At 43.0% G+C, this 21,533-nt stretch overlaps 1 protein-coding gene across 4 annotated transcripts in view; it reads left to right on the top strand.

Moving 5' to 3' along the window:
• Positions 1-21,533, top strand: part of PTPRG (protein tyrosine phosphatase receptor type G) — a 735,948-nt gene that overhangs the window by 602,243 nt on the left and 112,172 nt on the right. For all 4 annotated transcript variants that reach the window (XM_063661893.1, XM_054483420.2, XM_063661892.1 and 1 more), the window contains exon 8: positions 4,121-4,313. In XM_063661893.1, coding sequence (XP_063517963.1) covers positions 4,121-4,313 — 193 coding nt within the window. The remainder of the gene's footprint in view (positions 1-4,120; positions 4,314-21,533) is intronic.

Raw genomic sequence — 21,533 nt, 5'->3', positions numbered from 1 at the left:
GACATTGAGGCACAGAAAGATTAAATAATTTGACCTAGGTCACACATTTAGCAAGTAGGGTTTAAAAACAGGATTTTGTACCCAGGTAGCAGGGGTAAGGGTTTTGAATTTGGAGAATTAGGCATAGGCCAGATCATAAGGGCCCCAGCATTAAGGATGGGAGGCTGTTAAAAAGTATTGAACGGAGGCATGACGTGATCTCATATACATTTTTCAAGGATCACTGTTTAGCTGTTAACCAGATCCAGAAAAGCAGAACAGATTACAGACCAAACATAGGACCGGTCAAAGACGCAGAAAGACACAACTTTGTATGGTTTGTTCTGTGGCTCCAGCCTGATTCCCATATCGCACAACTCTAGGGGACACTTTCTCATGGTGGGCTTATGGCACCTTTTGGAATCAAACAAAGTGGAGGTCCAAGGCAAGGGTCAGGGTCCGGGGACAGACTGAAGTTGCTGTGTAATGATGTATCAGTAGATTTCATCACTGCCCACTTGCCAAAGTGAGAAACGTAGACTCCTCTCACCAATCCAAGGCTCCTGGAGGTTTTTAACTCACTGGCCAAGCATGCCAGTTGCCAAAGAGACAGGCTACTGGCGATTTTCATTTAACTTAGAAAAATGACAGGGTTTTAGTGAATGCAGCCAACCCACGGAAGGACATTTGATGAGTGTGCTAAGCTTGTCCTCCTTCCCCTCTTTTGTATGACTGTCAAGCGCAACTGTGATCCAGTTGACGATATAATATCGTTCGGGTCATCAGTTCACTCCCAGAACCATCACATCCTTTCTTCGAAATCTTGGGGCAAGTTAAGTTAATAACAAGGAAGCCACCATGCTTTTAAACCATAGCATGTCATTAAGCGGTAATAGCAATTTAAGTGAAAGCATTTTTGTGTTAAATTCACAACCTGCCTCATTTTTACAGTTATGTGACTTGTTCTTTCCTGAGGCTTCCGAAATAAACTTTTTAGGAGAATTTAATGCTGGCTGTGAAAGAAGCAAGTATTCTAGAGAATAAACAAACTTCAGAGTCGTATTGCTGAGACAGTTTTCTGAGACAGGCCATTCTTTTCTGACATCTCAGAGATTAAACTATTTCGGGACAGATGGCTGTCTCTTCCAGAAAATTTCCGGTCTAATTCACGATGTGTGGCAGCCCAGTCCATTTCTCTAAAAAGTCATCCTGAAAGTTAAGGAATGTCTCTCTCTATTAAACTCACATCTCTACAGCTTTAATTTAAGCCAGTTCCCTTTTGTTTGGTCTTCTCTGGACATGGAGAAAAGCTGGTCAGCATCTTCCACATATGAGGGGCTTTATGAAATTACTCCTTACTTGCCTTTTCTTCAGGCTAAACAATTCCACTTCCTTTAACCTTTCCTCACAGGATTTATTCTCCATCTTTTTAATCATTTTGATTGGTCTTTTTCTGGGCTGTCTCCAGAGGGTCTTTGTTAATACTTCTCATATGATTTTAAGAAGTTATTTTCTCTGAGAAAATCAGAAACCTGCTCTCACATTTGATGCATTCAGTTCTGACTTTGGTAGTCCTATCAAGTGAGTTCATGTCATGAGGTGGAGGTGATTTTTCAACATCTTTAGTTGTCTTCATTTGAGTGGCTTACATTTGGACAAAGTAATCAGTCCAATTTTCCTAATTTTTCTGTCATGTCTTGCCTTTGCTGTAAATAAAGAAGGAATAGCAGAAAGAATGGGAAGGCAGGCGGATGCTACCTAGAGACACTATGAGTTTTTATGAGAAGTAAAGTAACTCACAGAGAATTGAAGTAACACAAGAGTAACAGGCTGCTTTGGCTTTTAGGCTGGTTGTGAATCCGTCCTGGTTCTATGTAAAAGGCAGAAAAAATTCCATGGTTTATTATCATTTTACATAAACTGTGGAACTGGAGTCGAGGTAGAATGATAGGTGAATTCATATACTCAGATGATTTTTGCATGGCTAATGTCACTACCTCAATTCATTGCTTTCTCATGCAAAGAGAGGGCAGACTGTTTGGAAGCAGGTCATTTTCTGCGTCATTTTCTGAGGCTGTTGGAGAAACAGTGGGGGTTAGTTCCAGGCTTCTGGATGACCACCTAGAATTTGCAGAAACCCAGATAGTGATTTACCTTTTTTATTTTCCACATTAGTGTTAACTGCCTTCTGGTTCCCCAAAGCCTAGACAGTCACTCAACGCACAGAGAGCATCTTTCTAGCGCCATTCGACCATTTCTCCTGCAGAAAGCACTCCTATTTGGCACCAGAGGATCCAGATGGGCCAGAAACAGTTCATTCAGCTTTTCTCTTCATTCTATTTTCTTCTCCTATTAGTATTTTTGGTGGCTGCATATTTCAAATTACAGTTTTGTTTTTTTGTTTTTTTTTTTTTGGTGACAAGAATAACTTTGTGGCCTGTTGAGGACAAGTCTCTGTCACTCAGTCGCTGTTCCATTCCTCATATGTCATAAAATTACTTTTTTTATTTTTTAAAAAAATTTTATTATTCTTTTGAGACAGAATCTCATTCCATCACCCAGGCTGGACTGCAGTGGCACAATCTTGGCGCACTGTAGCCTCCGCCTCCCAGGTTCAAGCGATTCTCATGCCTCAGCCTCCCGAGTAGCTGGAATTAAGGTATGCACCATTATGCCTGGCTAATTTTTGTATTTTTAGTAGAGACAGTGTTTCACCATGTTGGCCAGGCTGGTCTCAAACTCCTGACCTCAAGTGGTCCACCCACCTTGGCCTCCCAAAGGGGTGGGATTTCAGGCATGAGCCACTGGGCCTGGCCAGAATTACCTTTTTTAATGATCACAATGTTGAGGGACACAAAAAAATCCCTTTTTTGTTTTGTTCTGTTTTTGAGACAGGGTCTCACTCTGTCACCCAGGCTGGAGTGCATGGTGCAATCATAGCTCATTGCACCTTGCAACTCCCAGCCTCAAGCAACCCTCTCACCTCACCCTCCCAAGAACCTGTGACTACAGACATGCACCACCACGCCCAGCTGATTTTTGTATTTTTTATATAGGCAGGGTCTCATTGTCTGGGCTGCTCTCGAACTCATGGGTTCAAGCGATCTTCCACCTCAGCCTCCCAAAGTATTGGAATTATAGGCTTGAGTCACCACACCTGGGCCAAAGAATCCCTTTTGATAATAGAAATACGATTTGGGCACCCTGATTTTTTTTCCTTTACATTCCATAAAAGTTAGATCGGCAGTCTTGTAAGAGATGTTTCTTAATAATATTAATAATAATGATAGCAGCTAACCTTAATTGAGGACTTAATTGTGTGCTAAGCAATTTACATAAATTTTAATACTTCTAACAACTTTATAAGTTAAGTATTATTACATGTTTTACAGTTGTGGATACTTGAGTTACAGAAAACTTGAACAGTTTATCTCTGATTACCCATCTGGTGAATGTTGAACTTAGGCAGTTTGACTTGCAAGTCACACATTTGGTGACTTGGCGACTTTGCCAAACTTGATCGCTAGTATGTCGGAAGATGCCAAGAATTAAATCCCTAATATTTATGAAGCTCTTATGATATGCTAGGAACTGTTTTAAGCACTGTACTTGGATTAAATATTTTGTCAGCACTTAATATTGAGAAAAATCCTTTTGGGTAAATATTGTTATGATTATCACCATTTTATTGAGGAAAAATGGTGGCTCAGGTTAAGCAGCTTGTTCAGGTAGGCGATGGAGTTAGTATTCATACCCAGGCAGTCTGGCTCTGGGACATAACAGTTTGACCGTGACCCTATGTTTCTTGCTAGAATGCTAAAGGCCTTTCCAGCAGGGCACTGCAGAAAGACTGGGACTCTCTCATGGGAGGCACAAACTCAGAGTGCCGTACAGCCCTCAAATGAAGTGTTTTCCTGGTTAGTTGGCAGGACAGAAACCACAGCCAGATGAGCCTGTTGGCAGTGTTTCCAGCAGGCAGCCTCAGGTCCTGCTGGGTTTAGCAGCCCTGGCATTGGGCACTTCCTACCGTTTCATGCTCTTATCACCTTCACCTGCTTTGGACCAAATAGCTTTTCTAATTGATGTGTGTTTTTTTTTTTTTTTTTTTTTTTACCCCTCCCCTCTCTGGTTCTCTGTTCAGCTTGAGGCTTTTTATTCCATCTTCACCACGGAGCAGCAAGACCATGTCAAGTCGGTGGAGTATCTGAGAAATAACTTTCGACCACAGCAGGATCTGCATGACAGAGTGGTGTCCAAGTCCGCCGTCCGTGACGCCTGGAACCACGACATGACAGACTTCTTAGAAAACCCACTAGGGACAGAAGCCTCTAAAGGTATATTTGGATTAAGTGCCTTGCCCAGAGGAAGATTCCTTCGCATAAATTACTTTAAATTAAAAGGAATTCAAAGCCAGCTAGGAATTGGGAGCTGGTGTTAAATGCGTATGTTTCTCTGCTAAAGGGAGCCTGTCTGGCTGAAAAATAGGAGCAGGTGTGGGAATAAATTCTGTTAAATAGGTATGATAGAAATTGCCCTTCTGACCAATAATAGATAATTCTGTCTGCATTTCTGCCTTGTAACTTCAAAACTTACTAGCAGTGTCTAGAGAAAGCTTTCTGAAAAGTGTCTTACTTTTTATGTGTTTCCCTGTTGATCAGGAGTTTATCTCTGAGCTCAGACATCAGTGAAACGGGAGAATTCCCTGACCCCACTCCCCGCTTTGAAGGACATGCAACAGGAATGTGGCTCATCTGTTCAGTCACCCTTCGCTGCTCAGACAGCTTATGGGAGGGGGAGCACACAGATGGGCAGGTGCAGGAGCCAGGGCGAGTTCCTTGGGGCTCTGGCACTAGGGTTATGTGTCTGTGACTCCTGAAGCCCAAGTGGGCATGTGTTACAGTGGGCTCTTTCAGCCTTGCCGTCTGTGGACAGCTTAAGTGTTAACCAGCTCAGTGACCTCTTGGTACCCAGGTCCTTGTCTGGCGTCCAGGAACAATCAGGTCGCACATGGACTTGAAGGATGAATGTGGGGGTTTTACTGAGTGGCGGAGTTGGCTCTCAGCAGGATGTATAGGGAGCTGGAAGGGGTATCGAGTGAGAAGATGATGGAGTTCAGCCATTCGGGGGCCAGTCTCCTCTCTGATTGTCCCTTGACATTCAGATGCCCCTTCTCTTCTCCCTGCCATGCCATTCTGCTGTTCTTCTGCTCTTCTGTTCATCCCTCTTGTCTGCTTCTGGAGCCTGGGTTCTGGGGTTTATATGGGTACAGGATAGCGGGGTATAGCGGGCCAAAAGGCAACTTTTGGTCATGAAGACAGGAATGTCTGTTTTCACTTAGGGCTCAAGGGTCTCCAGTTTGAGGGTGGGGCCTTTGCCAGGGAACTGCCCTCTTCTAGCCAGTATTTCCCTGTCTTCTGTCCGTATCATCAGGACCTTTGAATTGCTCCCAACACCCCAGTATATAGCAGTCTTACTACCATCCACCCCCGGCAAGAACTCCCATGCCAGCCTCATCCCTACTGGAAATCACTGGCTTATTTTTTTTAGCCTATTATTTAACAGTTTAACCCCGATATCTGATAAACATAAGTTTATCATTTTTAGGCATCTCAGTCTTTGCCATCTCTACTTGCTCATGTGAAATGAATATGAATTTCTCTCCCAGGAAACTAGAACTTCTGGTTCTACCCTCACACCTCTCCTCTCAGGGTCTGGGATTTATCATAATTGTGTCACAGAGCTCCGGAAATGCTGAGGGGAGCAAGGCTGATCAAAGCCCTATTACTTGGAAGGGAAGAAGGAAAAAGAAGGAATTTTCTTTTGGTGCGAAAAGAGATATTTCCCAACCCAGTGCTATCCTTCTTCAAAATTATGAGCTTGGGTAATAAAGGGAGAGCTTGTGTCATTTATCAACACTGGAGGTAGAGTGGGCTACTGCTAGTGTGGTACGTTATGTGGAGAGGTTTTCTTTCAAGAGTGCCCCCACCCCCAACAAAAAGGAACAGTTTATTGGCATATGGACTTTGTAGGAACAGGGGGAATGGGATTCTATTCCACAAGTAACTGCAGTGACATGCACTTTGATGATATGAATGAGCCCATTTTCTAGGCTCATGTTTCTGAAAAGGAGCTAAAAGAAGAGGAGAGGGAGTTTAAGAATGTGATCATTTCCTTCCTGTCTGTGTGATTTTGTTTGAGGTTAGTGAGGAGAAGTGAGAGATGCTTGAGATTCAAGTAATTTGGGGACAATAGATTGTCAAGGGCATCATTCTCTGGGAACAATGGGAGAATTAAGAAGCTCACAAACCTGTGAAATATCTTAGGTTGGGCTGCCGTGGAAAATCTCACATGAACTAATTTTTTTTTTTTTAACCTAGCTAAAAAAAAATAAAGAAAATAACCCATCTAGAAAGCTTTCTCCCAAGAGAACTTGACTGAGAAAATCAGGTCTCCTGGGGATTTTGTGAGAGTTATATGCAGAGGACGTGGATTGGTGAGGGGGTGAGGAATTCGTATCACAAGTGAGTGCAAGATCTGATAGCTCAGAATTGCTGAGATGGTGACAGATACAAAGCTCTTTCCTGAAAAATGGGCCAAGCATATGATATATCAGCTGTACAGAGAAAATGCATGGCCTTTATTATCCAAGAAAGCTAGGGAGGATAATGGTTTCTATTGTGTTAAATTGTCAAAGTGGGCACGATCTTCTGCTGAACAGGCCTTCTCTGAATTTGACCACAACCACAGAACCGTCCTTAAATATGGCAAATTCATTCGTCATTCTACTAGGTTTGTTTGAATTATCATAGTGCTCATTGCTGACTCTTTAAGACATGGGAATATTAAAATGTTTTGTGATAGTTTTAGAGCCAAAGAGAGAGGAGGATCTAGGTGCAGTCCTATTTGTGTGTTTAACTTATTATTGGAGAGCTACACATACGTAAAAGTGCAGTACCTGTAATACGTGCACAGCTTGATGAATTTTCACAACCTGAGCACACCTGAGTAACAAGCACCCAGATCTAGAATCTCCTGTCTAGGATCTCAGGACTCCCCCATCATCCCCCTTCCTAATCACTCTCTGTTCCCAAGGGTAACCACTTCCAGAAATTTGCTTAGCCTGTTTAATAAATTGCATAAAGCTAGAATCATTCAGTATGTCCTCTTTTGTGTCTTGCTTCTTTTGCTCTACAGTGATTTTAAGCGTCCTCTCTGTTGTTGCCTGTAGTTGTAGTTTGTTCTTATATAGTGCTAAATCCCATTGTGTGATTATACCTGAATATATTTATCCATTTCAGTATACATGAATATGTAGATTATTTTCAAGTCTGGGTGATTACGAAAATTCTTGAACCTGCCTTTTAATGAATATGTGGATATTATCTCTATTGGGCATACACCCAGGAGTAAAATGGCAGCATCCTAGAATACACATATTTTCAGGTTTGGTTAGAGACTGCCAAATGGCTTCCCAAAGTGATTCTATGTACCACTTTACACTTTTGCCAGCAGTTTAGGAAATTTTCCTATTTTTACAGCCTTTTTTTAAAGGCATAATTTACATACCATAATATACAGCTATGGTAAATGTATAATTTGATAATTTTAGCAAATTTATACTTGCGCAGCCATCACTGCAGTCCAGTTTTAGAACATTTTCATCGCCACAGAAAGTTCCTTCCTGCCCATTTGCAGTCAATTATTTCTCCTGCCCTCAACCCCAGGCAACCTCAGGTCTGGTTTTGTCTTTCACTTGGTGTTAATGATTTTAACATTTATCCATGTTTGGCATGTATCAGGAGGTCTTTTTTTTTTTTATTGCTGAATAGTGTCCCTATTTTTTTTTAATAACAGCTTTATTGAGATTTAATTCACATACCATGAAATTCATTCTTTTAAAATGTACACATCAGTGTTTTTTACTGTAGTCACAAAGTCATGCACCCATTGCCACCATTTATTTCTGGAACATTTTCATCACCCCAAAAAGAAACTCCATCTATAGCAATCACTCCCATTCTCCTTCCCTTCGTCTGCCCTGTATGTCCCTCCCTCCCTCCCTCTCTCCAGGGCTAGGCAACCACTAACATACCTTTTGTCTCTATGAATTTGTCTATTCTGCACATTTTATGCAAGTGGATCATATATGACTTTTTTGACTTAGCATAATACTTTCAAAGTTCATCTGTATTGTGGGCTACGTATCAGAATTTAATTATATTTTATGGCCAAGTAATATACCACATAATATGTGGAGGTGCCATGTTTTGTTTATCCATTTATCGATTAACGGACATTGAGTTTTTTCCACCTGTTGGCTGTTATGTATAATGCTTTTGTGAGCTCCAAGTTTTTGTGTAAATATACATTTTCAAGTCCTTTAGATGTAAACCTAGGAATAGCATTGCTGGGTCATATGGTAACTTTCTGTTTACAGTTTTGAGGAACTATCAAACTATTTTCCAAAGTGGTGGCAACAGTTTACATTCCCATCAACAGTGTATGAGGGTTTCAATTTCTCCATATCCTCACCAACACTTGTTATTGTGCATCTCTTTTATTTTCACCAACCTAGTGAATATGAGGTTGTATCTCTTTATAGTTGTGATTTCCATCTCCCTAATGACTGATGATCTCCCTGTTTGTTTTTAAATGCACATGTCATGGAACCACAGCCCACATGACCAAATGTTCCTCCTTTTTTTTCCCTACGAAGACTCAGGTAACTCAGCGCCACTATAGGCCAAAAGATGCTGACACGTCATCAAACAGCCTGGAGGGCTTAGATTATTGACCTTAGAGATGTAAGCAGGAAAGAGCCAAAGCACGGAACAAGTCCTTTTCCTTCCTCTACTCTTCTGCGAAAAAAAGTTTTAAAAAGAGAAGGAGTGGTATTCTGTAATCTTCAGGTAATTCAAAACGAGCAAAGCCTGCCTGATTGGTATTCTCTATCTGATAATTATTGGAAGCTTTCAATGCCCAGGAAAGCTATGATGTTTTATGCATTTATCGGGCTGTTGTCACAGAAGAAGGAAAAATAAATTAATTACATAAGGCAAGAGTCATTTAACTTTTTGGGTTAAGGGCCAGATAGTAAATGTTTTTGGCTTTGTGGGCCATATGGTCTCTGTTGAATCCTGGGTATTTGTGGGACATTGGTTCCAGGACCCCTACAGACACCAGTATCCTTGGATGCTCAAGTCCCTTATATAAAATGGTATTGTATTTGTACATAACCTGAACGCATCTTCTAGTATACTTTAAAATATTTCTAGAGTACTTAACAATATTAATACAATGTAAATGCCATGTAAATAGTTGTTATATTCTACTGGTTTTTATTTATACTGTTTTTTATTGTTATATTGCTGTTTTTTATTTTTTTTTTCCTTCCAAATATTTTTGGTCTGTGGTTGATTGAATCCATGCATGCAGAACCCGTGGATATAAGTGCCGACTGTACTCAATTCTACCAGTATAGCAGGAAGGCACCTGCAGATGGTATGTAAATGAGTGTAGAAAATGTCTTGCAGTAAACTTTTATTTACAAAAAAAGATGGCAGACCAGAGTTGGCCTTGGGACTGTAGTTTACTGACCCCCACTCTAGGGAGTAGCTTAAACTGAGTTGGAGAAACCTAAATGGGGAAATCATAGGCTTGTTGTAAGATACATATTTTCTGTCTTCAAGGTGGTAATGGCCATGACTGTGAATGTGTTGGATCTGTGTTTCCATTCCACTGAAAGACCCTAGGACCAACCAGAGATTCATTAACTTGGTAACCACCCACTTACCAATTCACTTTAACACCCGGTCATCTTTCACATCAGAGGGGTAACCAGAGCCTCAATTGACTGAATATAGCTCCCTGCCTCCTCTGTTCCCCTGGTTATGATCGTGAACTTGAGGCAGCCAGTGATGGGGGCCTGTGTTCATGCACCCATATTTTATCAGGATGATTGGATGTCCTGGAATAGAGAATACAGAATCCAGCCTTTCAGTGCCAAGCACAAGAGGCAGGGCCCCTTAAGAAAGAAGTGGGGGAAAAGTCATCTTAATATTGTATTGTTGCTGAGGAAAGACTTCTATATAGATGTCATCCATAAAAAATAATAAAGCTTTAGTTCCAGTAAATGGAAACAATATTTAGGCTTATTGGATTGTTCAAGGGACATCCGATTTGCCACTTGCCCTTTGTCAGTAAATAACTTAGACAGACTTTAGGATTTAATGGGCTGTCATTTCAGTTATTCTGCAACACATCCCAGGTACATGGGAGAGCACTCAGTGATTAAGTGCTGAATACTGTCTATTGTGAAGACTTTTGGAACAGTGAACAGAGAAAAATAACTTTCCTTCCAACAACATGAAACATATGGTTTATTAATTTAACCAAACCTGTTCAAATCACAGTGGAATCAAAACCACTTGATCTGATAATTTGATTTGATGGCTTAATTAAAATGACACTGTATAATGTAATAAAAGCAAAGGAAATGGAGAGGACACCGGGCTGCCTGCATACCCTCTGGGCTCCTAAGCCAATGTCATGTCTTTTTGGCGAATGTTTTTTGCCTCTGCTGATGGAGGGATCTCTTTTTTAGCTATTGTTTTCAATGTTAAACATTGCTTCCTGTTTTGGTTAAAAGCACTTTTAAAGGACATATACCACTGTGCAAGGATGCCTGAGTAACTAGCCTATTTAAAATCAGTACATTGAGAAAGAGGGTCACACTTTCTATCCAAATTAGCAAACAAAGAAGTAAATCCATGATTGCTTTAAAAAAGAGTTTCACATTGAAATCATGGTTTTCTGCTATTTTGGGAGAAAATATTAATGTTGTTCTATTTTCAGTTTAATCATTTCTACTCACCAGATTAATGAGCTTGAATTATCTTATTAAAAGAAGCTCTGATATGACCACTTAATGCCTTTGCAGGCAGCTGCCCTCCTAGAAACTCTTGCAGAAAGTTATCTTGTTACTGCCAGAAACTTTTAGCATAAGAAAGTATTAAGAAAAACAAATTTTTCATGCAGCCCCCATGGAGAGTTTTTAACCCCCTTCTTTCAAAAATAACTTTGATTTGTCATTCTTTTTTAACCTTGAGTATTTAAGAAAGAAGACAAAAAAAGCAGGTTTGTTTCAAGACCCTTGGAACATCTTAGGCTATCATACTTCTGAAGGTCCTGCCATATTATATCCAACATTTTTAAATGCTCAGACATTTCATGATTACTCTAAGTTTATGTAAATATATGAGTTGGTGTTAAGTTGCATTTGATAGGTTGACATAATGTTGATATTTTATAGACTTTTAATGTAGCATTAAATATTTTGTATCAATTGTTGTAGCTAGTAAATTTCTTTTCATATGGCAGACATTTTGTCTAGCTTTGAAAAGCTTATTGACTCTAGGAGTGGTGCCTGAAACACCTGTGGTTAGAAAGGCTAGCAAGAGAGCCGAGTGCTATGGCATGCGCCAGTAGTCCCAGCTTCTTAGGAGGTAGAGGCGAGCGGTTTGCTTGAGCCCAGGAGTTTGAGGCCATCCTGGGCAACATAGTAAGCCTACATCTCTTAAAAATAAAAGAAAAAGAAAGTCTGGGAAGAGGTTTTTGTGTGCCAGATGCTGTGCTATTGTTTCCTATTCATAGTTGTTTTATTTAATCCTCAAAACAACCTCTGCCAGGATTCGCTTTTCATTCATTAAATATTTATTGACCATCTACTTATAAACAAGTTCTAGGTACTAGAAATAAAGTTGAACAAGGGATAGTCCCTCGTCATGGAGTTTACATTCTAGAAAGGAGAAATAAATAAACAAGTCCACTGATGATGGGCTTCAGTGTTGTCCCAAAGGGAATCAAATCAAGTCGTGTGCTAAGAGCGGTGGAGTGTGGTGAGGTGGTGGGGAGGAGCCCTTCTAGGGATAAGGCAAGTGAGGACAGGGAGCCAGCCCCGCAGAGATCTGGAGAAGAAGGTCATTTGCAAGGGCCCTGAGGCATGGGATCCAACCTAGAGCGAGGTAAACAAAGGGGAAGCAAGATCAGAGAGAAGAGGCTGGAGAAGTAGGCAAGAGCAACTCTGGCAAAGACTTCTCTTGGTAAAGAGTTAAGATTGTTAGGAGTTAAGATCTTCTAGCAGTGGGAAGCCTCTGGAGGGTTTTAAAGAGGACTCTGGAATAATCACAACAGTCTATAAACTTATTGCTCTGGCTGTTATGTGGAGAATGCTTGCAGAGGACTTGCATTGGAGTCTGCAGGACCCTGCAAGAGGCTGATAGAAATATCGCAGGGTGGATGAGGATGATCATAGTAAAAGTATAAGTGATCATTAGGGATGGGCTTTGGAGGAGAGCTTTGGAGATTTACTAACAGTTTGGATGGAGGGATGGGTAGGGTGAGCAAAGAGAGAAATGGAGTATTATTGTTTCTCTTTAACAAGTGAGGGGTCTAACGTTCAGAGAGGGTAAGTGAATCATCCAAAGCCTCTCAGCCAGGAAGTGGTAGAGCTCAGATGTGAACCAAGATCCTCTTATGTCCAAACGCAGTATTTCCATCATCCAAGGGACCGCCGTCTTCCACAGGAACTTGCAAGTGGTGCCTCTGTGTTTTGGATTCATCAGGTGACTTGAACAACACAGTTTATTACTCCTTCCCTGAATGAAGGAGCTTTAAAACTAAACATACTTGTGGGAATCAGGTGCTCTTACCTTCCTAAAAGTCATCACTGGGCTCAGTCTTTATCTGCTTGGCTTTTATCTATTTTGTCAGGTTATCTTGGGTGCTCAGGGCATAGGGTATTGGTCACAGGGTTAGTCCTGAGAGTCCTGCACCCACTTGATCTGCACCATGGGGCCATCTAGGCAGAAGATCTTGTGCATCCTTGGATGAGGAGAGCCTAACACAGTACCTGGTACATAGTAGGTGCACAGTCATTGCTAAGTGAATGAATGAATAAATAAGAAGACAGGATAAGGCAGTGTTAGAATACAGACTTGGGATTCAAGCAAACCTAGACTCAAATCCTAGGAACGATTCACTCCTTTGTGACCTTGCTCAAGCTAATATCTAAGCTTCTATTTCCTTGCCTCTAAAATAGAGATAATATGGCAGAGCCCAGTGGCTCATGCTTGTAATCCCAACACTTTGAGAGGCCAAGGCAGGAGGATCACTTGAGACCAGCAGTTCCTGACCAGCTTGGGCAACAGTGAGACCCCATCTCTACCAAGAAAAGAAAAAAATTTTATTTTATTTTTTAACATTAGCTAGGCTTGGTAGCACACACCTGTAGTCCCTAAGCTACTCAAGAGGCTAAGGCAGAAAGATCACTTGAGCCCAAGGGGTTGAGGCTGTAGTGAGCCATGGTCATGCCCACTGCACTCCAGCCTGGGTGACACAGTGAGACCCTGTCTCAAAAAATAATAGTAATAAAATAGGGATAATAATCACACACTCTTCCTCAGCCAGTGGCCTTTTAAATGAGACTTATAGTACGGGATCTTGGATATGAAAATTACTCTGCAAATAATTGTATCTTCTTATCTGTAGGTCAGCAATAGCTTCTTTGTATGCCCAGGACAACCTGTTATACGTGACATGATCATTGGAGAACGTATTTCAGAATAAGGGTGCCATGCCCTCTTCCTGTTAGAAGTGTGAAGCCAGGCTGTTCGAACTTGTCAAAACCTTTCTAATGAAATGTATAATCCTTAAGGTGGTCCACACATCAAGTCCTATCCCCCTCCCCAGCCCCGTCTTGTACTTTCCTTCCCTTGGCATCCTACACTTCAGTCCGGCAGCCATTCTGCAGTCCCAGCAGGCTGTTCTCTCTACCTAGAAGGCCCTTGTCCCACCTCTGTACCTAACTGACCCCTCCTCAGCCTTCATAACTCAGCTCAAGGGTCCCTTCCCCAAGGAAGTTTCCTGACTGCCTTGACCCAGCCACTTGTTTCAGGGCACCAGTACCTTTCCCTTATAGTACTTATCAAAGTTGGATTTTTACATCTGATTATGTGATATGTGATTTTTTCCCTAATATCCAGCTCTCTCACTACCCCATAAGCTCCATGAGGGGTGAGACTGTTTTCGTTTTCTCTGTTTTTATTGGAGAGAGGGTGCTATGGTAACTGTTGACTCCTCAGTAAATACTGGATTGGATGGGTTGTTGGGTGGGAGGGTGGGTGGATGGATGGATGGATGAAAATGTGAATCCATGGATGGATAAGAGGATGGATGTATGTGTGGATCCACAAATGGATGGGAGGATGGATGGATGGATGGATGGATGGATGGATGGATGGATGGATGGGAGGATGGAGGGATGGATGGGAGGATGGAGGAATGCATGGATGGATTAAGCTAACATATACATATCAGGTGGCCAGGAATAAAAAATTCTTACCAAAAGAGTTCGCACAGTTGGGACATGTGTGATGTAGCCCAGGCTGGGTTCTCCTACTGAGGAGCATTGCCGGGCATCTGAAGAAGGATGTCATGCCAGTACTACTTCCTGAAATCAGAGAGGCTCCTGGGATTGTGGAAGCCACCTTTTACTCTGACCAAAAGCCACCTTGGATGGAAGCATATATTTCAACAAAACATGGAGCGAGGGCTTTTGTGTCTGCCTCAAGGAACAGCCTAAAAGCAGAGAATGGAGTCACTTAAAGTGTCAGGCACTGGTGTCACGATGCTCTTAGGCAGAATCGGCTGTTATGGCTTGGGAGCGGTTGAGCTGATATTGGTAGCAGACTCCAGGGGCCATCTAGTGTTTTCACACTTTATAAACATGACCTAATTACTTAATCCTCTCCATCTCTAGGCAGGTAGACAGTTCGATCTTCAAGGCCAACTTAGCAACCCTCCTCTGGCTTTCTTTGCTCACTAGAAAAATCTTCTCTGACATTGGGTTTACTTGTGTGGGCACCATGGTGCTTGTGAACAGCAATCTGGAAATTAATAAAGGCCAACAGCTTCCTTACTCCCAGAGCAGCACACTTCCCCTTTTTCACTAACTAGCATTCACAGCCTATGAAACATGAAGCTGTGAGACATTGGTGTGCCTCTCATTGGAGCCATAGGAGGTATCTAGCTGGGAGACATCTTCCCCATTCATCCCACTCATTATTCCTCAAACAAACATGGGTTGGTTGAAGCTGTTTTCCTCAGGTATCTGTCCAGGAATATGGACAGAATCTTTCTTTCCTAGGGCATAAGAAACAGTCTCATCTCCCTGCCCCTGAAGGCTGAAAATGAAAGAACAACTGTTAAGACCCAGAAGAAGGAGCCCCATGTGGTGTCCTCTTGAGTTGGGCTTTTCTTATTCCTTCTCAACACAGCTAGTGGTTGTTATGGTTGCTGGCTTCACTCCTGGGCAGCTCTCTTGGCTGGTTTTGTGATTCCTAAGCACTGGCTTGGACCGAAATGAGTATCTTGGCTGTCACATTTCAAATCTCTGCCTGTACTGAGAAGGTGCTGCCTATATGTCTGAGACTAAATGCTGTCAGGTATTATCAAGTGCACAGAGCTATGCAATTCTTTGCTTCTGGGCTGGCACCAGGAAAGGCTTGCCAGAAGAGAAGAGCCTTCTCGGTGAGGAGTGTGCTGACTGTTTAAAACTTGGTTTTCACCCACCAGCTGCAAAGCCCAAGCTCTTCAGAGCGTATGGACCTATTTGCCAGGGGCAGCCAAGAGACTCAAGTGGCTCAGTCCCTGCCATGTGCTGAAATGATGATTCCACTTGGGCCCACTCTCGGGCAGTGCCTGCCCATAGCCTGGTCTCTCCATCAACTGACAGGCTCCCTGTTTCCTTCTTGGGTCCCTTTGACCAAGTCTTGGCCTGAGGGCAGTACCCAGGTGTGGGAAGCCCTGAAACCATACCAGATAGGGCCATCCTTACCAAATGATCAGTTGGTTCAGACGCCACATCTGGGGATTGAAATGAGGTTGGAACCCAAACATTGGAGTTCATCCTACCACTCCACCCACACTCAGCCAGAACAGAGAACAAGTAAGAGTAGCAAGTGGCCAGGAAGTAGTGGAGATCCAGAGTTAACAGGTAAATGCCGTGCGTGAGCCAGGACACTACTTTTAAGCATAGTAGGTACCAAGCCGAGCAGACTACCTGTTTCCAAGAGAAATTATTTTAAGGCTCAGATGGAAAACAAATGAGGGCACCTTAACCATTTGCATCATAATAATCTAGACTCAAGTATTTCTATAAAATCCCAGCTAAAGCCATCTGTGTGGGTCACTGATTGATTTCCTGACATGGCTGTTGGGATCACTAATAAAAACAGCTCATGGGATCTTAGATCTTGGATGGTATTTGGATACCAGTCTTGTGTTGCTAAGGGCAGCTTTAGAGCTCTATTTTAGGTGACCCGCTGTTTCTTCATAGTAAAGGGGACTACAACATTGTCTCAGCAGTGGGAAACAGGAGAAAAACATCGTTATGAAAGAAGGACACTGGGCATTTACCCACCCTAGCTCCGCAGCCGGGTCTGTGGTTCAGACACTCAGTTGGAGCCCTTCACTAGGGCAAGACATGGGGAGAAGGTGGAAGGTCAGAAGCACCACGAGGGAAGGATGCTGTGCTCAATTAAAGTGGGATAGGTCCGCTTTGCTCTCTTAGCAGGAAATCACAGCATCATAAAGTTGAAAGGGAGGGAATGTACCCCAGGGTACATGGAATCCAGCCTTCCACCCAGAGTCCCAGATGCACGCAGCTGTTATCAAGTGAGGCTGGGAAGATGCATCATCCTGAAGTTTGTCACCTCCCTTAGCGCTGAGCTGAACAATGCTCTTTCCTGCACAGGACATGGACACCTCCCATGGCCTTTAACTCTCAGAGGAAGAGGGATATCATGTAGAAAAAAGAATCCAAGGAGGTACGAGAGGTCAGGGAGAGCATAATGTGGGAAGTCGAAACCAGTGCTTGAACTGGAGAATTGAATTTCTGCCTCTGCTTTCCCAGATACTGCCTATTTCTGTTTTCTGAGCATGTAGCTCTGTTACATGCACAGCAGAGACAGCCAACAGGATAAGAAACAGTTTTCAAATTTGCTTTCTTCCATGGTAATTGCAACACAGAGCATCTAATACTCATTTGTTTGCTGAGAAACTGAATTATAATTCAGGGCTTGTTCATGGAAAGGGAGATGTCATTGTATTGTGTAGAAGAAAAGTCCACAGGTAACAGGTGGCATCAGTGAAGACACCATGGATTTACAACTTGAAAGCAGTTGTCCTAGCACTTAGGAGAATCTGGGGGCAACTCTGCACCAGGGTCCTACATCAGGAGAAGGTGGCGGGCTAGCCAGCAAATTCTGGCCTTGGCAGCCAGATCCACCCCGGGATGAACCCCAGCTCAAATGCTTCCTAGCTTTGAGACCTAATCTTGGGCCACTCTCCTCCTCATTCCCTGCTCACCAGCCACACTAGTTTCCTTCCCAGCTTTCTCATCACAGGGCCTTCGTATACACTTTTTTTTCTGTCTGACATACCCAAGCCTCTCTTTTTTCCTCTTTCCTCTATAAACACCTACTCATTGTTCAGATTTCAGTTCAAACTATGCTCAGTAAGTTTTTTAAGCAACTCCCCAAGTTTAGGTCAGGGTTCCTTATTAAATCTTTATACAGAACTACTATAACGTTTTCCTTAAAAAGCATGTAATTATATATGCCTTAGTACTAGATGGTTTTAACCATTTTGATGCCATGGACTCCTTTAGCTTATCTTCTCATATTGACGGTTTTAGATGCTTAAAATAAAATGTAATAGATTACAGAGGAAGCCAGTTATCCTCAGATATTTTCGAAATATCTTTGAAATTGTACTAATTTATCTGCTTCTTGATGAGGGCATTAAATTACAAGATCCAGCCGCAGATCTAAAAATCATTATAATGTTGAAATAATGATGAACATGAAGGAAATTTTGAAATGCAACTGAGTCCTGAACACCATGGAGATTGGAGTGTCCGCACAATCAAATATCCAGTATAAATTTTGACTCTCCAAAAAGTTAATATTTAAGCCTTACCAGTAACATACACAGTTGATTGACACATATTTTATATGTAATATGTATTATATGCTATATTCTCACATTAAAGTATGCTAGAGGAAAGAAAATGTTATTTAGAATATTATAAGGAAGAGAAAATGTATTTGCTATTCATTAAATGGGAGTGGATCATCACAAAGGTCTTCATCCTTGTCATCTTCATGTTGAGTAGGCTGAGGAGGAGAAAGAAGAGGAAGAGTTTGTTGCCCTGTCTCAGGAATGGAAACTCACTTATAAATTGACCCATGCAGTTGAAACCTGTGTTGTTCACGGGTCACCTGTATTGGTAATCACTGTAATCTAACAGGAATAGCTTTGTGACTTCTTTTGGTGATTATCACACAAGTCTCGTAACACTATTGTAGTTTGTTGCCAACATTTAAAATGTAAGGCAATGCTACATTTTTGTTAGAGATTAGTGAAAATAAAAATGGACTTTTTTGCTATCTAAGTTCACAAACTTCTGTGAATTCTATGCAGATCTCCTAGGGACACTCAAGTTAAAACCTCTGTTTTAGGGAGATTGTGTTGTTGATGTGTGTTCTCCCACTGGGCTGTCATCTCCAGGGGGTCAGGACCATGACAACATGTGTTCACCTTTATCCATAGTTCCTGGTCAAGGGCCTGACATATGGCCGGTGCCGAATAAATATTTAACAGTAACTAATTCTTTATTTCTTTGAGACGGAGTCCTGCTCTGTCGCCAGGCTGGAGTGCAGTGGTGCGATCTCGGCTCACTGCAACCTCTGTCTTCCAGGTTCAAGCAATTCTTCTACCTCAGCCTCCCGAGTAGCTGGGATTACAGGCACCTGCCACCATGCCCAGCTAATTTTTGTATATTTAGTAGAGACGGGGTTTCACCATGTTGGCCAGGATGGTCTCGATCTCTTGACCTCGTGATCCACCCGCCTCAGCCTCCCAAAGTGCTGGGATTACAGGCATGAGCCACTACGCCCAGCAAACAGTAACTATTTCTTAAAGTACGTTTGCTATATGTCAGTCCACGTGCATTTGTGCATTTCATGCATTTATCCAAGAAGCTTTTACCCAAGCTTTATCCAAGGCCACACAGCTGGTTTGTCTAAAACCAAAGCAGTCTGACCCTAGAGTAAGCAAGTGAACGAATGACCCTCTTAGATCTAGGTCTCTAAAACAAGGGTAATGATAGAGCCAGCAGCCCCACAGAATTACCGTGAGGATTTGATGACATAATCTGTGAAATGTACTAACAGCCCAGAGCCGGGCTCATCAGATAGGACTCATTACTATTAATATGTCAGTACAGAATAGGCTGGGCGCGGGGCTCACGCCTGTAATCCCAACACTGAGAGGCCGAGGTGGGTGGATCACTTGAGGTCAGGAGTTCGAGACCAGCCTGGCCAGCATGGCGAAACTCTGTCTCTACTAAAGATACCAAAATTAGCCACCTGTAATCTCAGCTACTTGGGAGGCTGAGGCATGAGAATTGCTTGAATCCAGGAGGCAGAGGTTGCAGTGAGCCGAGATCACACCACTGCACTTCAGCCTAGGGGACGGAGCGAGACTCATCTCAATTAAAAAAAAAAAAAGAAAAGAAAGGCACAGAATAAAGGCCTTGGTGGGTGGGCACCCTAGCAGCAATCTGTATGTTTCCAGCATCCTGTCACTCCTTGAAGGACCATGAGCTCCCTACGTGTTTCTGATGGGGGAAGAGGCGATTGCTGCGTCCAGTTTTAGAGAGACCCGAAGGAATTGGAGGCTGCCCTGGAAACTGTCAAGAGACCCCACATTCTCATTTGTCATTGAGAACTGAGAAGGGAGTGGGGGTGGGGAAGGATGAAGGAGAAGGGAACGGGAAGGAAGCTTTTTACCTGCTGGGGCAGCTTTCCCCTTTTAAGCTCTTGGAGTAATGCTCCTGACATCTTTATTAGTATCTTGAAGATAGGAAAACAGTTAACGGGACGTGTATGGGGCAAGTACATACATGACTGCTCCATGGAGTGCCCTGTCAACTCTGGTTCAGACTCAGGCAGATTGGGTTTCAGTTCTCCATTCTCTTCTCACTCTGGTTCCTTGGCCCAGCCCAGTAACTTGGTCTCTCTGAAGCCCAGTGTCGTCATCTTTCATGGGGAGAATGGAGCCCAGCTCTCGGATTCGGTTACGCGTTGTGTGCGGGGGATGATCCGAGAGGAATGCACAGAGCCAGGCCCAGGGCATGTGCGTGGCAGCCGCAGCTCCAGCTAGAAATGATTCAGATGGAAATGCACATTACACTGGAGCGGGGGTCCTGCTTTGATTCCATCGTTCCCAGTTCCTTCCTCCGTGTGGTTTGCCCGTCTTGAGTTCTTGGGCAGGGATTGGGGATGCAACACCCCAAGCACCAAGATTCTAGGTTTGACGTCCTACGCGGGCTGCTGAGGAGGATTCTGTGTTTACCTAGACCTCTTTGATACAGCCCTTCAAAAAGATAATCACTCCCTGAGGCCATTTGTCTGGAAATTTCCCTTAAAGGATTCCATATTTGAAGGTGATAAAGAAATGACAGGCATTTAAGCAGTCTGAGGCAAGGCTTGGGCTCTCTTCCACCTGACTGGTTCCCTCCTGCTTCTAAAAGGAAATGCCTCCTGCTCTTTCTCCCCGCCAGGGCCAGGCAGTCCCCAAGCAACAGGCATCTCCCCCATGGTCCTCTGCTGGCTTGAGCCAAGCTGTTCCCTCTGACACCGCCCCTGTGTGGCATATGATGTCGCAACACCTCCCACCCAGGAAGCAGCAGTTTCATCTCTGTTGACAGGCACTGTGAAATAGTGAATCTGCACCAAATTGCTTTGTTTGAGTAGTGCTGTCTCTTTGACTCCTGATCAATATTTGGCCAGTTGCTTCGGGTGTGAAACTCCGAGGGGGCAGGTGCTGGAAGAAGGCCCCTGGAGGAACCTTTAACTGCAGATAGTTTAAGGCACTTGGAAATTACACTGACTTTCAGACAGAGCCATATCACATTAGTTTATCTAAAGCCCGAAATGAAGAGGATGGGGTGGGGGAGGGGAGCCTACTATTTACTTGTGGAACCACTGAGAAAATATCCTTGATATTGATTTAGAATCAGAGGACCTTGGGTGCTCTGCTAGAAGACTCTTCATTACTTAAGGAAGCCTGGGATCATAATTAAAGGTGGTTCAGAGTGAAGGCAGAAATTCTCAGAGCTGGTGAGGAGCAGCACCTTCATGCCTGTGAGAAGCAATCAGACCCCAGTGGGAAGGTAATCAGGCCCCTGAGAGGGGAAAGGCTGTTGTCAGGAGGCCTCACAGGGGATATTTGTTTAGAGATCCGGGTGTGGCACCTCCCGCATGGTTAAAAGGCATCAATTTTGTGCAAAAGGACGTATCAAGAGGTCTATCACACTTCCCTTTGTTAGGTGCAGTTTACAAGGACCATTGAGAAGAGATAGAAAAGTACAAGTATTGGGCATCTGTGGTGTGCCCTCGAGAGTGCTCCTGGTGTTCATTTTAGACCAG

This window comes from Pongo pygmaeus, chromosome 2 (genome assembly GCF_028885625.2).
Source record: "Pongo pygmaeus isolate AG05252 chromosome 2, NHGRI_mPonPyg2-v2.0_pri, whole genome shotgun sequence".
In the NCBI taxonomy this organism is placed as follows: domain Eukaryota; kingdom Metazoa; phylum Chordata; class Mammalia; order Primates; family Hominidae; genus Pongo; species Pongo pygmaeus.
Note: the sequence above shows the minus strand (reverse complement) of the source record. Positions and strands in the feature narration are given on the sequence as shown.